The sequence below is a fragment of the Drosophila novamexicana genome, unplaced genomic scaffold (assembly GCF_003285875.2).
Source record: "Drosophila novamexicana strain 15010-1031.04,08,12 unplaced genomic scaffold, DnovRS2.1 tig00004555-arrow-pilon, whole genome shotgun sequence".
NCBI lineage: Eukaryota > Metazoa > Arthropoda > Insecta > Diptera > Drosophilidae > Drosophila > Drosophila novamexicana.
The window spans coordinates 1,625,372-1,639,823 of NW_020825052.1; the positions used below are offsets into that span (position 1 = coordinate 1,625,372).

The following is a 14,452-nucleotide window of genomic DNA, read 5'->3' on the forward strand; positions in this document are numbered from 1 at the left end:
TATGTACCTAAAAATTATATTCGATTTCCATTTGTTTGTTCTCCCCCTTTAATAACCTGCCAAAATTGTGAACCATACCAAATTACTATATATATGTTAGGGTATTACGACTTCGGCATCGCAAAAGAAAACAGTATCTGCGATTTCTTGTTTTATTTTTGGTTTGCTGTTTGGCGTTTTGTTTGTCTTGTGTTTTGTCATCTTTGTTATTGTTATTATGTGTGAATAATTTGCATTTGGGATGCGCTAACAATTATCTGATATACCATTTTGGTCCACAAAGATAAGGCCTGACGCTTTATAGACAATTTTTTAATATTTCATTTTTATACAAAACATATTGTGACTGATTATTTGTTAGCCAGCGGCAGCAGCCTCAACTTGGCCATTAATGAATAAATGTCTGAAATGCTTTGATTTGGCCTGTAATACGTCGCTTGAGCCCATGTATCATCGGGCCAGTTTTTGTTAGCCAACCGAACAATGGTAATTTATTCATTAATTGCAATGACTTTTCAAGTTTTTATTAACTTAAACAGCTGAAGTCGTTAATACTTACCATAGTTTATGAATTTGTTGTAGTTATGTAAGGGCAGCCAAACGTCTTGGAACTAATCAAGTCGAGAATATTGAAATATTTCCAGAGGTGCTTTAATAATGTGTTACTGCCCCGTAACCATTAAATTAACCAACTGGTACTATAAACTTGTGCATATCATTAATATTAGAAACTATCAGAACTAGATTTGATATCTATAGGTTATCTGTATATCACAATATATACCGAACTTATTTATCCTCTTCGATTCTTTTATCTTATTCAATCTATCTAACACTTTATAATGCTCATCGTTTGTATCATTATGGCCAAAACTTTTGTGCCAAAATTTGTTCAGAAATTCGCAAAATCAATCGGCGAAATCGAAGAAAAGTCAATGAAACGTGTTTGGCCAATTTCTCAAAATATCAGAATTTGATATGTTGTTGGTTCGGTTTCCAGCTGATAAGTGTCTTATGTTTAATTGTGTTGGGTAATGTGTTCATTACGTTTAGTGTTTATATAGAATAAACTGGTTTCATGGCTTTGCCTTCGTATTGATATATGGCTTTCGCTTATTAGTGTGCACTATAGAAAATCTATGGGTAGTTTGAAAGAACATTCTCTATCGCCAGGCACGTAGCATCTTAACATTAAACCATCGTACGGTCATACAGTTGGTATTGTATTAGAATTATGAAATTATGCAAATGAAAATTATGATTATTTGATCGCAGATAACACCCTACAATGGCGCTGATTTCAATCTTGGGGTTGATCGCAGCACGTAATACTTTTGGCAAACATCGATTGGGAGACATTTATAATCGGGCATGACAGCATAAATAATAATTACGATACAATTATGACATTTGGTTTGTCAGAAAATATGTTTTCGTTCAAGGAATTTGCATAAATTTGGCCTTTAGCCCTTTGCTTGTTCAAGTAAATCCGAATGCTAGTTGGAGTTTCCGCTGATTTAGAACCAGACCGCCAAGAGCAGATCGCAAACTTCCCACGGATCAGATCATGTTGAAACTAACGATATGTTAATATACGCACCACGTACGATCAGTACCCACATGTTCAAGATTATCAAGAGTTAACTGCATTTTGGACTGGGCAAAACCCCCTAACGGAAGTCGAAGCTGCTGCGGTTTCTGATCTGTCGCATGGCAAATTTTCCAAATGCTCTCGCGGTTTTTCACACACTTTCTCTTCTGCTCCCTGACTGCGAGCACTGATCTCAATTAAATCCGCTCGAAGCGACTCTATCTTTGGGACTTGTTTGATCAGATCCTGGCTTTGGAATTTCGAAAAAAAAAAACGTTGCACAAGTTGTGCTCGTCACTGTCTGGGCAAAACATGAGCTGCTGATCCCCGTCTAATGCTCGATAATCTATCTAAGCCACACGCAAGTTAAGCTTACGGGAAATAACGTAGTCAATGAACAGATCGCCTGGAAAGTCCCTCAATGAACAAACACACACATCTTGCGCTCTATGCGAGAACATGCAAATATCGTATGCCAGATCGTAACAGAGCATTGCCAATAATAATATTTGCAGTCCTTAGAACTGAAACTCGTGAAGATCAAGTCTAGTCGTCATAGCGATGACTGCGACATCTCTACTCATAAATTACGCTCAATGATCGTAAATAGTCTCATTTTATATAAATAACTTTAAATAGGATGAAAGATCACGACTTAGATACTGTTGTGAATTATATGTCTACGATATAAATAAGTGCCTATCGATCGTTTATAATACCAAGTATGTAAAATAATAGCCGATAAATTTGCTAAATAATTGTTTATAATTTATCACGAAATGGGCATGCCGTTGATATCCGGGTTAAAATCAATCATACAAATAAATATTTTGGCATTTCCTTAAAACAGGTGAAAACAGCTGCAAAACAATAAATATCAATTAACGTGTGTAGGTGGCCCACACACACATGCACACGCCGAGTGCAACGCATCGATTATAAATTATGATGAATATATGAATTCACTTATCAATTTTTATGATCTTCTATGCCCAGTTTTGATTTGCAGTGCCTGCCAACATGCATATACACATATACATATATATGTTATAAATGTATGTGCAGCGCTATTAAATCTGACCGGATGCATGCCCGCCGCCCACCCAACCGATCTTAGATCGGTGGCCAGTGCATGCCCCATTCGGGTCTGTTCTGTGGCAACAAGTGCATAACGCCAGTTGCCACGAAATTACTCAGTTATGCAAAGCGCATTTGTGCAACGATCCAGCGATCGACGACGAAGACGACGACGACGACGACGAACCATCAACTCTTGACGATCGTTGACGGTACGCCTTGGCATTCAGAACGCGCTGCGTTTCCTGCCCCCAGCTCGGGTCAAAAAACTCGCCCACACCGCAGCCGCAGCAACTGTTGTTGCAGATACAAATGGAAGGGAGGGGGTTAGTCGGGGACTTCGACTTGGGGTGAGCGTGTAACTGTTTTAATGCTTTATTAATTGATTGCCCTTTGGACGCATTTCGAATGCAGCCCCAGGGCCGCTTAAACGAACACAAGTTGAAGCCATAAAGACGTCTGGCTGGCGCCGCTTGTTAGGATTTAGGGGTACACAAATTCGGTATTCTTGAAGCTGTCGGGCATTAGCATGCCCAACGCTTTTGTTCTAACTGCAGCGCCATTCATGACTTTACTGTACTGTTCCATTTCCAATTAGTTGCACGTTCGGTATGCTAATGATCACCTCGGCGGAGGGGGCTTCAGTTGGTTTTTGCGGGGGACGAGGGGTAGGAGAGTTGATTTTCACCATCTCATGTCCTGGTGCTCTCTTCCGTCAGCTTTTGGTGGCGGCATTCGCAGCGGCTCTTTGACAAACTCACATGTCATTTGACTTAATGTTCACACGGGACAATTTATATGCTAATTTGCAGTGGGCATCAAAGGCCGCCGGTTGACAGACGTCCCACTGATGAAGGTGTTAGAAAAGTAATTACCTTGCATTTAAATGCTCAATTAGTGCGAAGACAACCAACCAACTAGCCAACTATCTAGCCAAGCCAAACAACAAAGGCGCACTTCAGCACCAACCAAAGCCCAAGACCCTACGAGTCTTAACTGGCCCCATTGCTTGTCGGACGCTTCATGTGATGATCGTTTCTTGTCTTGATTGGTGGAACCGCGCGCATGTCACAAACAAGCGCAACGAACTTCAAACGAACCCACTTGCACTTACCTTTAAACACCTCCCCCAACTGATGCTATCCGCAGGTATCAGCCCTTGGTTTAACACGCAAGCCCATTTCGATTTTCACCTGACTGCCAAAATGATTTAGCAACATCACATATCAGTTGAAATCAGACCTAAACTCTTTATTCATTTCTTTATAATGTTCTGGTTTAAACTCTTGTTTATTCGATTTGTCCATTTAGGGATATTAGCCTAATAAATCTGAACTCCAATACAGGATATTCTCTATACTCATTATCATCACAATTATTTATGCAGAAACTCTGCTTAGATCCATATAATCCTCCACATCCTTAGCTTTGATTATTCTCTTACTTTCCTATTTACTACCTTTATCAAGTTGCAAATGTTCATATCTTAATGAAAATTTCCACCTGTTTTTCACTTCACTTTCGCTTCCTTGAAGTGCCATGTTTTCCCTCTCCGCCTCCACCCCCACGTCGAAGATTCGCTCTAATATCTTGTCACCTTTGTGCGGTGTCAGCACTCGAGCAACAGCTTTCCCTTGTCAAATATGCACTCTATTACTCAAGCTGACTGAGAGTCTGCCTGGATGCAAGTCTCATTTTTTAGCACCTTATCTTAATTCACTGAAGCATCAAGTGGCCAGCTAGCACTTTGTGTGCTCAACTTTCCCTTGGCTCCTTTTTAGGTCGCTAATCTATAAATATACTAAGTGATCTGCAAATTGCCGCTCGCGGTGACTGTCTTTGAGTTTGTCACACGCTTTCCCAGGCTGGACGGTGGTACCCCTACTGCCTGGACGTGAGCCGTTGCCTTAAACTCCTAAATTATAATAAACGTGTAATCGTAATGTGTGCTTATGAACATAATCCTGGGGTGATTTGGCATGAATTAGCGATGCTAAATGTCACAAGACCAAATGATATCAGTTCAGTTCAAAGCGACAGCAGAGCGCTGGCTGATCTCTCATCTCGGTGGTCGCTCCCCAACCGGTCCACGGATCATAAAAATCGGAATCCGCAATTTCAATCCAACTGAACGATTGATTCAAATGTGCATGCGAACGCATTTCGCAATGCCAAACACATAAACTCCAAAGTGTACACAACAGTTGACTCCGGGAATGGGAATGGCAATCGCATTGGGAATGGGAATGGAAATGGGAATCGGAATGGGCTTAAATGGATGCACAGTTATGGTTGACTTTCAGCTCAGCCTGCGGGTCCTGCACTTGTTCTAGCAGCCACAGCTATGTTTATACTCTTAAAAATTTGCATTTTGTACCGCGTCTGATAAACTGGATGATCTTTCTCTAGCCCCTCTCTCTCTGTCTCTCTCTCTCGCATCTCTGAGCAGGGAAATGATTATATGATCGCGACGACATTTACGACACACTTTGTGGCTATTTATGCGGTGCATCCCGACAGGCAAAGTCTTCAACTTGGGTGGTATATCGAGCACCTTAAGCTCCGGCTGTAGAGACGCTCAAGACTCATTAGCCTCTACGGTTGTGTTCGGCTTTCCAGCTCTTCAGCTCTTCGGCTCTTATTCGCTTGGGCCATAAATATTTTGATTTGTGGTGCTGCAGTTTTCAACTGGAGTACTCGCAGCGGCTGTTTCCATTTGACGATTTAATGGGCCATCAAAACGCTGTTGGTTGAGAGAGCTCTGTTAGTTCATCCAGTTGAACCCCGTATTGAACTTTGACTAAAGCTGCTCAAGTGTTTAATGGTCAGCCGGAATGGAATGCAAATCTTGTGAAAGCGATCACAGCAAATTGAAAATCATATTTGTCTTGCCCTCCCAGCTTTCCCATACAGCCAAAAAAATGTTCGTCTCCCTCTCTCTCTCTCTCTCTCTCTAACGGCATTACAATCAAAATGTGGAACAAGTTCAATCGCAACGCCCTTAGGGCGTTCAAAGCCAAGCCGAGGCTGACTATCATCAATAGGCAGGCAGCATCGATCTACCAACTGGCAACTGGGCAACGATCGCAACCGCACCCGCACCACAATGCAGCATCACTCGTGATCATTGTTTGATGTCTGTTGCCAATGTGGGTGTGTGGTTGTGTTCGGGGCTGTGTGGGAGTCTGGGACGGGATTTGTTTTGGGAAAGCACTGGTAGACATGCGAGACTTTGATGCAGATCGCTGACCATCTCATTCAAGGAGAGCAACTATTAAGAGCCTAGACACCAAGTGTACTAACTGGGTCCTAATACTTACATTAGCGTAGGAGCTCCTGCTATGGATCAGACATTAATATGCTTCCAGCATTCAATTAGTCAGGTCTACCTATTACCCTAAACTTACCTTTAGAGGATCTATAGATCGATGACTAATTATTAAAGACCCTTCGCTGTGGAAATTCCGCTTCAGTCTTTCAGTCAAAGATCAACTAACAAATCCTTCGGATGTCCCAGTCCAAAGTCCTGTTTTGATCGCTCAACCTTAAACCTTTGGCGGACAGTTTGTTTTTGGGAAATATAATTCGCTTCAGTGTGGACTGTAGATCAGCAAATTAAGATCTGGAAACGGCATGTCAAAGCCGTTTATCTGTGAGCTGCTGTCATATGGCACTTCTGCAATGCTCTAATCCGTGACCATTTTGCACTGCGATCGTGCGGTAAAAATTCCAAGGTTTGTCAGCTCGTTGGCCTTTGGTCACCTGAGCTTAATTTGAGGCTGTTGCTTCCCTTTGGTTGGGTTCGTTTGCGGCGTTGATAGCAACGATTCGATAAGTTTTTCTCACACACACGAAGCTGTAAAAGTGGAAAATGGAAAGTCAGGCGATCGCAAAGATCGCGCCGATCAAATATGTTATAGAAAATTGAGCACATACCGCAAACACAATGCAACAGAGATAGAGACAGGGGGAGAGAGAGCGATTGAGAAAGAGTGAGACGGGGGCAGAGACAAAACATTTGCTCACTTTGATTTGTTTATTTGGCTGCCACACGAATCTCAAGCTCCCTGGCAGCAGCAGCAACAGGCAGAAGTTTGCTTCAGCTTCTCCTGGCCGCAAGTTGACCTTTCACTGCACCGCAGCAGCGCCGATTTGCCGGAAGCGCTCACCCAAAATATATCACCAAGCGAATATCTACAAAAATGATGATTGGAGCAGCCGCACAACAATGAGAGGGCACAGCCGAGCACAATCTGAAACGAGCTGGACCTCAAGCTGCAGCTAGAGATGTAGCTGGAGCTGGAGCTGAGGCTGACGCTGTAGCTGGAACTGGCCTAGGCTTTGGAAAATAGTAAACAATATCTGTAAAAATAAAAACGCCCAACGCCGCTGCAGTTGCCAATGCCAAATGCCCATTGTTGTCTTGCAAATGTAATGCGGCCCCCGGCGATGAGCCAACCAAACCGAGTTCAATTTGGTAGGCAGCCAGACAAGAAGTGGCCTGCGACTGGCCTCTAACTGGCCAGTTCCATGCAGCAAGCGGCTCAAGCGAAGGGTCAACATTGTGAACTAGTTCAAATCATTTGAAAAAATCACACGCATTCAGCTTACGGGCTGGACCCCACCCGTCTAGTGTAGCTCTATTAGGTAGCTTTAACCAGCAGTTGCTCGTTGGCACCCGCTTCCTTATGGTTTAAACCGCTGCCTATTTTTATTAAGGAAGGTCTTTTGCTTGTCCTCGAATGTTTGGCTGCTCTGCAAATGGCGGGTCAATGTAGTTGGAAAAGTTTGAGTGGAAAGGTAATGCTGTAAGCTTAAAGATAAAAACTTATTTTTGTATTTTTGTATGATTCGTATAGCTAGCGCAGACCAGGTGTACTTTCTTCTATGCTGTAAATTATAAAAAAAAACGTATTTTTAAATATTGCCTTTCTATGTGATTCTCATGAATTCAAGTAAGCCCTACTGGCTTTGATTATAAATATTATATAAAAAAAAACTATGTTGGCAATCGAATACACTTTAAGTATTCACTTAAAAGGGATTTGCCTGCCAGCTTTTAAATTATCAATCTGCTCTTTTGCTTCGCACAACCGAGACTTCTACAGAAATAGTTAGATAGTCTAGGATATTAGTTCCCCATTTGTCTGGTTCATGGGACTTGCATGTCAGGTTGCAGTTGTTATCGCTCAATCGATGGACCTGCGATATGATCAAAGGCATTCTTTGAGAATGCTAGACACAGGTTGCTGTCATTCAATGTGGGCCTTGGCCATAAAGTGCTATAAATTACTCTATTCAAGCATAAGCCAAAGCTATCGCCAACGAGCAATCAGAGGAAAACAACTGGGGAATACTCGCAGACATGCTCCTCCGACTGGCTTATTGAGCGGGGCAGGTGAAGGGCTCTGGTTTGGCAAAAACGTGCAGTCCTTACAAATTATGTTTAATTAAAATTTCTGTATTAAATATGACACAATGCTCCGAATTCCGGCGCGAAATGTCTACCCATTGCCCCAAGGCCCCAACGTTCCAGCTGTAATTATTATAGCACCCGAATCTCCCGCCAAGCCCAACGAACTGTGACTTGGAACCGTCAGATCTGAGGGCTGTCCTTGCCTCTGGCAGGCGCATCATTTATGATTTTGTTTTATTTATAAAATGCCCATCATTTTAGCTCGTAGGCATCCTAACCAAGCACTCGCTCACTCCCCCCGCCCCCCTCATAAGATCTTCTGCTGATGCTGATGCGACGTTGTCGATGATGATATTTACAATTTTTTGCGTACATTTGTCGCATAGTTTGGGCCTGGCCCGGAGCCGATCTGTTGGCCATTCGCGCCCAAACCAACAGCCAGGCCAACAGCAACAAGCATTGTGTCCATATCTGGTGTTATGACAAATGCTGTATGTAATTATTGTATATATTTTGTAGCATTGATCGCACAGAAGGACTCTCAGACTTAGTACCTTTATGTCTGTCCGTCTGCCCGTCTGCCATGTCTCATGCCTTTGGGGCAAAAAGATATCAGAAATGTCGCATATTAATAACGCCCCGGATGGGGACATTTCGTGTGCTGCGTTTTGTGCCTTAATTAACCCTTTTTAAATTGGGCATAATTAGGGGAGCCAATACACTGCAAGAATTCTTATCTAACAAGCTATAAGGAAAGAGTAAATAATTTTTTATTAAATATTAAGAATACAACTTAAATATACAAAAACATTAACGAGACAGTTAATAATGTTTTAGTTAACATTAAGAATTCACATTAAACTAGGACAAATTTGGATCTGAGTCTGTTGTAAATTCGATTAAGTTTCGATAAAGTGAAGGGAATTGGGAGTCCAGTAAAAGTTTTTTTTTGTTAATAATTAATTTCATATTTCAGCATTTTTAATATTCACCAATTGTAACATTTAAGACAACTTTTTAACAAATTTATACATTTTTTTTATTTTCTATAATGGTTATTTCTTATATCCCTGTTATTATTATTATTATTATTTTTGCTCAGTGTCTTCCACAATCGTCATCTCATCATTATATCATTCACATTCGTTAATATTTTCGAAATTTTTTCGCGTAATTTGTTGATATCAATTTACACAGAGCCCAGCGGCTCTGGGATATAATTATATCATTTCGATTGATCATGCGCCGTGAGTCTCGTATAAGATACCGAGTTTAAAGACATAATTGAAATACCAGACAGAATCCACATTTAAGCGCTGCCCTGCTCACTCTCTCTTTCTCACTCTCTCTCTCTCTCTCTCTCTCTCTGTCTATCTCTCGAGAAGTAAAGTTCTAGCAGTGTATGAGCTGGGCTCCAGTTAGAATTCAGCAGTGCTCAGCTCAGCCCAGCTCCAGTAGAGCACAGCGGGTGTGCTATATAATTGAAGGACAGCTCCGAAGTTCGGTAGACAGGTGCAGGGAGCACTTGAGCACTGCATTTGCGGGGCTGAGTGCGGGGCTGAATTGTTGCTGCCACTTGACGATGATGAATGTGCGTCTTTTGAGCTGTGATCGAGGATCGGACATAAATGGTTTGATTTGTTGGCAGCTCCTCGCAGCCGCCAACTCTTTCAGCTACCAGCTACTCGATATTTAAAGCAACTTTCACACTACCAACAGCAACAACAACAACAATAACGAGAACAACACTCAATTTTATGTTGGGCGACAAGCCCTAAAAGGCCAAAACACGCGCACAGCCCAACAACACAGAACCGTGCGGAGCCGTCAAGAACCCGAACCGAACCGAATCCAACGGAACTGAACTGAACTGAACTGAACGGGGGTCTAAGTATATACTTTAGTATTTATTTGCGCTGCACAAATTTGGACACACGCTGCATACCAAAAAATGTGCACGTAAAAGGATACTTTTTGGTCCAGTCCAAACCCAGTCCAGACCCGCCGTGCCCCCCCCCTCTGGGTAACCGGCAACTGGCAACTGGGAACGAGGCAAACGCCAATAATTTATAAAGCGGACAATAAAATGTTATCAAAAAATACAACAAGAGGCGCACGCGGACAGCCTGAACTAAATGCCGCACGCCTGCGCAATGCTCAACAAGTTGTTCAATGGCTAGCCAGGGGGGAAAGCAGTTGGTCGGCCAGGGTGTGCCAAGGGGCAGGGGCGGGGCGCATTGGGATAAGAGTCAGACAGACAACGGCCTGGCAGCCCTATGTTGGGTGAGCAGCGAGAGCCGAGAGCTTCCTCTGAGTTGGTCGTCTCCAGCGTATGTTGATGATATATGAAATCATATAACAGCAATCGGCAGGCACACACAAGACACACAACAACACACAGCACACACACACATGCACAGCTGCAGATGTGTGTAGTTTATTAAATGACAACCACTTGAAGCGCTTTATGCAGCTTTTGCTCTGGTGCTTTGGCCCAGGGCCCAATGGCTGGCTCTCGCTTTATTTATGACACTTCAACAAGTTGCTTAGAGAATTTGCCTTACTTTATTTATGGGTTCTGCTGAGAATTTCATTAAATAAATTCGAAATAAGGGCAACTCTCTTGATCTTCTACAAAGATAAAGTTGTAAAAAACGCATTAATAGACAAAGCTGGAGAACTTCTTTGAGTTTATGTAATATGTGATTTTTTGTTTGGTTTTTGCCAATTTATTTTCTTATTCAACATATAAATCATGTTTGCATAACATTAGGGCAACTGCTTTGTGCTTTTCTATTCTAAAGTTCATTTAATCAAAATAAATAAGATTTTTAAGTAAATCGAGAATATTTTAAGCTAAAAGCTGAGAGCAAGCGCCTTCCATATCGTGTCTTAAAATATATAAATAAATCGATTAGAAATATACAGTGACAATAATGGGCAACCCATATACAAACGTATATATAGCGTATATATATTTATATAGAAATTGATCATAAAATGTGCACGACACGTTTCGAAATTAAATCATTTTAGTTGAGCATTCGGCGTTGGCTGAGCCTGGGTAGACCCGAGTCTCCCAGCCATACGAGACTAGGCCATAAAACTCTATGGCGATTGCGACATTTAAATGATTTTTATAACACTTCAACGATTGTGTGTGTTCTTTTTTTTCCCATTTTTCGTGTTTTAATCGATTTCTTTTACGGCGTGGCAAAATTTTAATGACATTCTCTATTGTATTTGGAATATGCAAAAAGGTTCAAATGGTTTTCTGTGCATTTTTTCACTTCTTTAATGTATTTTTTTTGCCTTTCTGAGTTTTATTAAATTATATAAATGAGACCATAAAGTTCCAAATAGACGGTTATTGTTGTTGCTGCTGCTGCTGCTGCTGCCCAAAAGCGTGTTAAAATTGGACTAATGGCTATTAATTTAGGCATCAGCTCAGCCCCACTCGATGGCATGTGGAGTTTTCCATTCGAAATCGAAGCTAAATGAAATAGAGTTATTTGAGTCTGCCCACTAGATCTTTGGGTAATTGAATAATTGTGGCAGCGGCTGTTTAACTTTCTCCATTCAAAATTAAATCACTTTGTGCACACGTAGCTCCGCCTTTTGGTTGCCAGATAAGATCGAGATCGGCCCGGTAGGCTGGCACCTTAGCGGCGCCTTAAACGAACAGCAATTTGGCCGTTTGTCGAGTCTATCGGGGCGACACATTTGCGTGCCAATGGCGTAATTTACCACTTAACATATCAATTGTGCGGCTATTAATCAAACAAGCCGAGCTTCAAGAGATTCGTGGCGATACCGAGTCCAGAGTCGGCCGAGCAGCGCCGGGTCCAGCAGTTTTGTTGCCTGCTTTGATTTGTACGCATCGCTTGTCAAACAACCGAAACAATAGGCGTGGGGCGGGCACAGGGAAAGAGTAAAATAATATAAAATCAAATAAAGAAAGAAAAACAAAACAAAGCCAACTGGCATAAAAACATTTTTGCCTCATATCGTAAATGTCCATCAAATCATATTGAGAGCATAAAAAGATAGAATTTTTTAACACCTTTTTTGTACTGCCATCTCCACTCGAGTTTCTACATTGTGCGGCGCTTGCCACAGTAGCCCCTCCCCGCACTCTTGACGACTCATTGGCAGTTAGACATCGACATCGACATCGAGCTGCCCGAGCTGCCCGAGCTATGGCCAGTCGATAAACGTCTGCTTCTTGGCATTCCTCAATCCTCAATCCTTCAACTCGATCTCGAGCAGCAACTATTTCATTCAGCTTGTCAAAAGACGGCGTCTAATTGCTTTTGTCTGCTCCACAAAGGTGCGCAACATCATTTGTAACGCACTCCAAGCACAGCAACAAAATCCAAAGTATAACAACTCAATAAACGAAACTCTGTTTCAATTCTACAACACGGCGTGCCACTCCAAAAAACACTTAAGCGCCAAATCTTTGATCTTTTGAATAACTGACCCCACTTGACTGCCACAAGTTTTGTCTGTTTGCCCGAAAATCGAGTCATACTGCATTATATTCATAAATGTTGTGATCTACAGAAGTCTACAATATATGTTAAGAACTTGATTACAAGTTAGAATCAAAAAACAATAAAACAATTCTTTCGAATTGCTAAACACAAGCTGCCTAAAAGTAGGCAAAGTAGACATATACAAATTGGAGCTCCGTTTAGCTTAAGTTTCGATTTGTGGGTTTCCAGATTCGAGCTTGATCGGTGAAATATATTTATTATTGCATATAACTCAACGTAATTGATTTCTGTTAGAAATACAAATACAACTAATTGTGACACAATTTGAAACGTGCAATAAATTAACCCAATATATATCTAGTATACTATTTTAATGCACACATTAAAAGTTCATTAAGCTCCAACATATTTGTTTATTATGCAAGTCATCTAGATTATTTTTTTGTATAAAAAGCATTGACAATCGCTTTCAAGCTGACTTCTTTTTTTAAAAAATAATGAATAACCGCGCTTGCCTGTGGCAGCTCTTAATGCTGACTCTACTGGCACTTGGTCAGGCTTAGGTAGGCAATTAACTTATTTCCCGATTAAGTTAAACATTCTCCATTTTTACTTTCACTATACTCACAAAGCGTCCTTTTACTGTGGCGCTCAAGAACTTCAGCTGCGTGGCCCTTGTGCCTGCCATTACGAACGAGTTCAGCTGCATTTTCAATAGAAAACGCAACGATCCTTCCATGAGCGTGCGCTTCAAGCTCAACGAGGCAGTCAAACAGTTTAGTGTCCTGGTGGACTTTGATATTCTGAAAAGGGATAACACCAAAATGAGCGTAGCTCATATCAAACTCGATGGCTGTCAGTACTTGAGGTCCGCGTTTAAAAACAACTTTTATGGCAAGATATTCACCAGGCTGCAGAAACTGGGCAATTTGCCCAAAAACTGCCCGGTTCAGGCCGTAAGTAGTGTAATGTTCTTATTACAAAAAATAACAAATCAAATTACTTGGCTTTTAGAACAAACTCTTTGAGATACGCAACTAAACAATTACACTGGACAAAATTCCTGTCGCAATGCCCGCCTTGACATACCACGTGCGATTAAAAATATTGAAATTTGATCAGACTATTGGCGATGTCTTCATTGAGGCGGCTGTTGTAAATTAAAAGGACTCTGATCAATTATACGCTCTTTATTCCTGTCTCTATACAGGAGTATTGCAATTTGTTTTAAAGTGTATTTTTTATACCCTCTCTCAACCTAGAGAGTATTATAATTTTGTAATAAAATGTGTAACGCATAGAAGAGTTCATCCGCCACCCCATAACGTATATAAATTCAAGATGAGCATCAACAGCAAAGTTGATTCTAGTCTCACATACCACTACACTACACAACATTCGTATTGTATATATGCTCCCCGAGAATCTGCTCACCTAATTCTTTTCGAAAAGAGATATATTTAAGGGATGGTAAGGGAATGGAATGAAGGGCAAACCATATTTGATAACAAACAAGTTTAATTGCAATTTAATAGTCTATGGACTTTTACTCCTTTTTATTGGGCTCAGGGAATCAACATAAAATAGTTCCACAATTTGTCCTACTGCAATATATCGTATGATTCAATATCTGAATAGGCACGGCGAATTTAATTTAAATTGAGGCGCGCAATGTTTCAGAAATTTCCCCTAGTGTTGCAAAACGATTTTCGTACGAAATGCTGCTAAAGGATTTCCGTAAAAAGGATAAAATGTGAAACGGTTATTCCGGAATTTTAGAACCTGGCTTTTAATATTTTAAAATTATATTCACAAATTGTGCCTTAAAGTCTTAACCCAGCTAATCCAACAAATATTTCTGATTGAAAT

At 41.2% G+C, this 14,452-nt stretch overlaps 2 protein-coding genes across 2 annotated transcripts in view; both read left to right on the forward strand.

The window, feature by feature from the left end:
* LOC115770312 overlaps window positions 1-14,452 on the forward strand; it is a 137,010-nt gene that overhangs the window by 121,593 nt on the left and 965 nt on the right. The gene's annotated exons all lie outside the window — the stretch shown is intronic.
* On the forward strand, window positions 10,257-13,624 carry LOC115770311. The gene is made up of 3 exons (XM_030715545.1): window positions 10,257-10,367; window positions 13,216-13,539; window positions 13,598-13,624. The coding sequence occupies exons 1-3, from the start codon at window positions 10,257-10,259 to the stop codon at window positions 13,622-13,624; spliced, it is 462 nt and encodes a 153-aa protein (XP_030571405.1).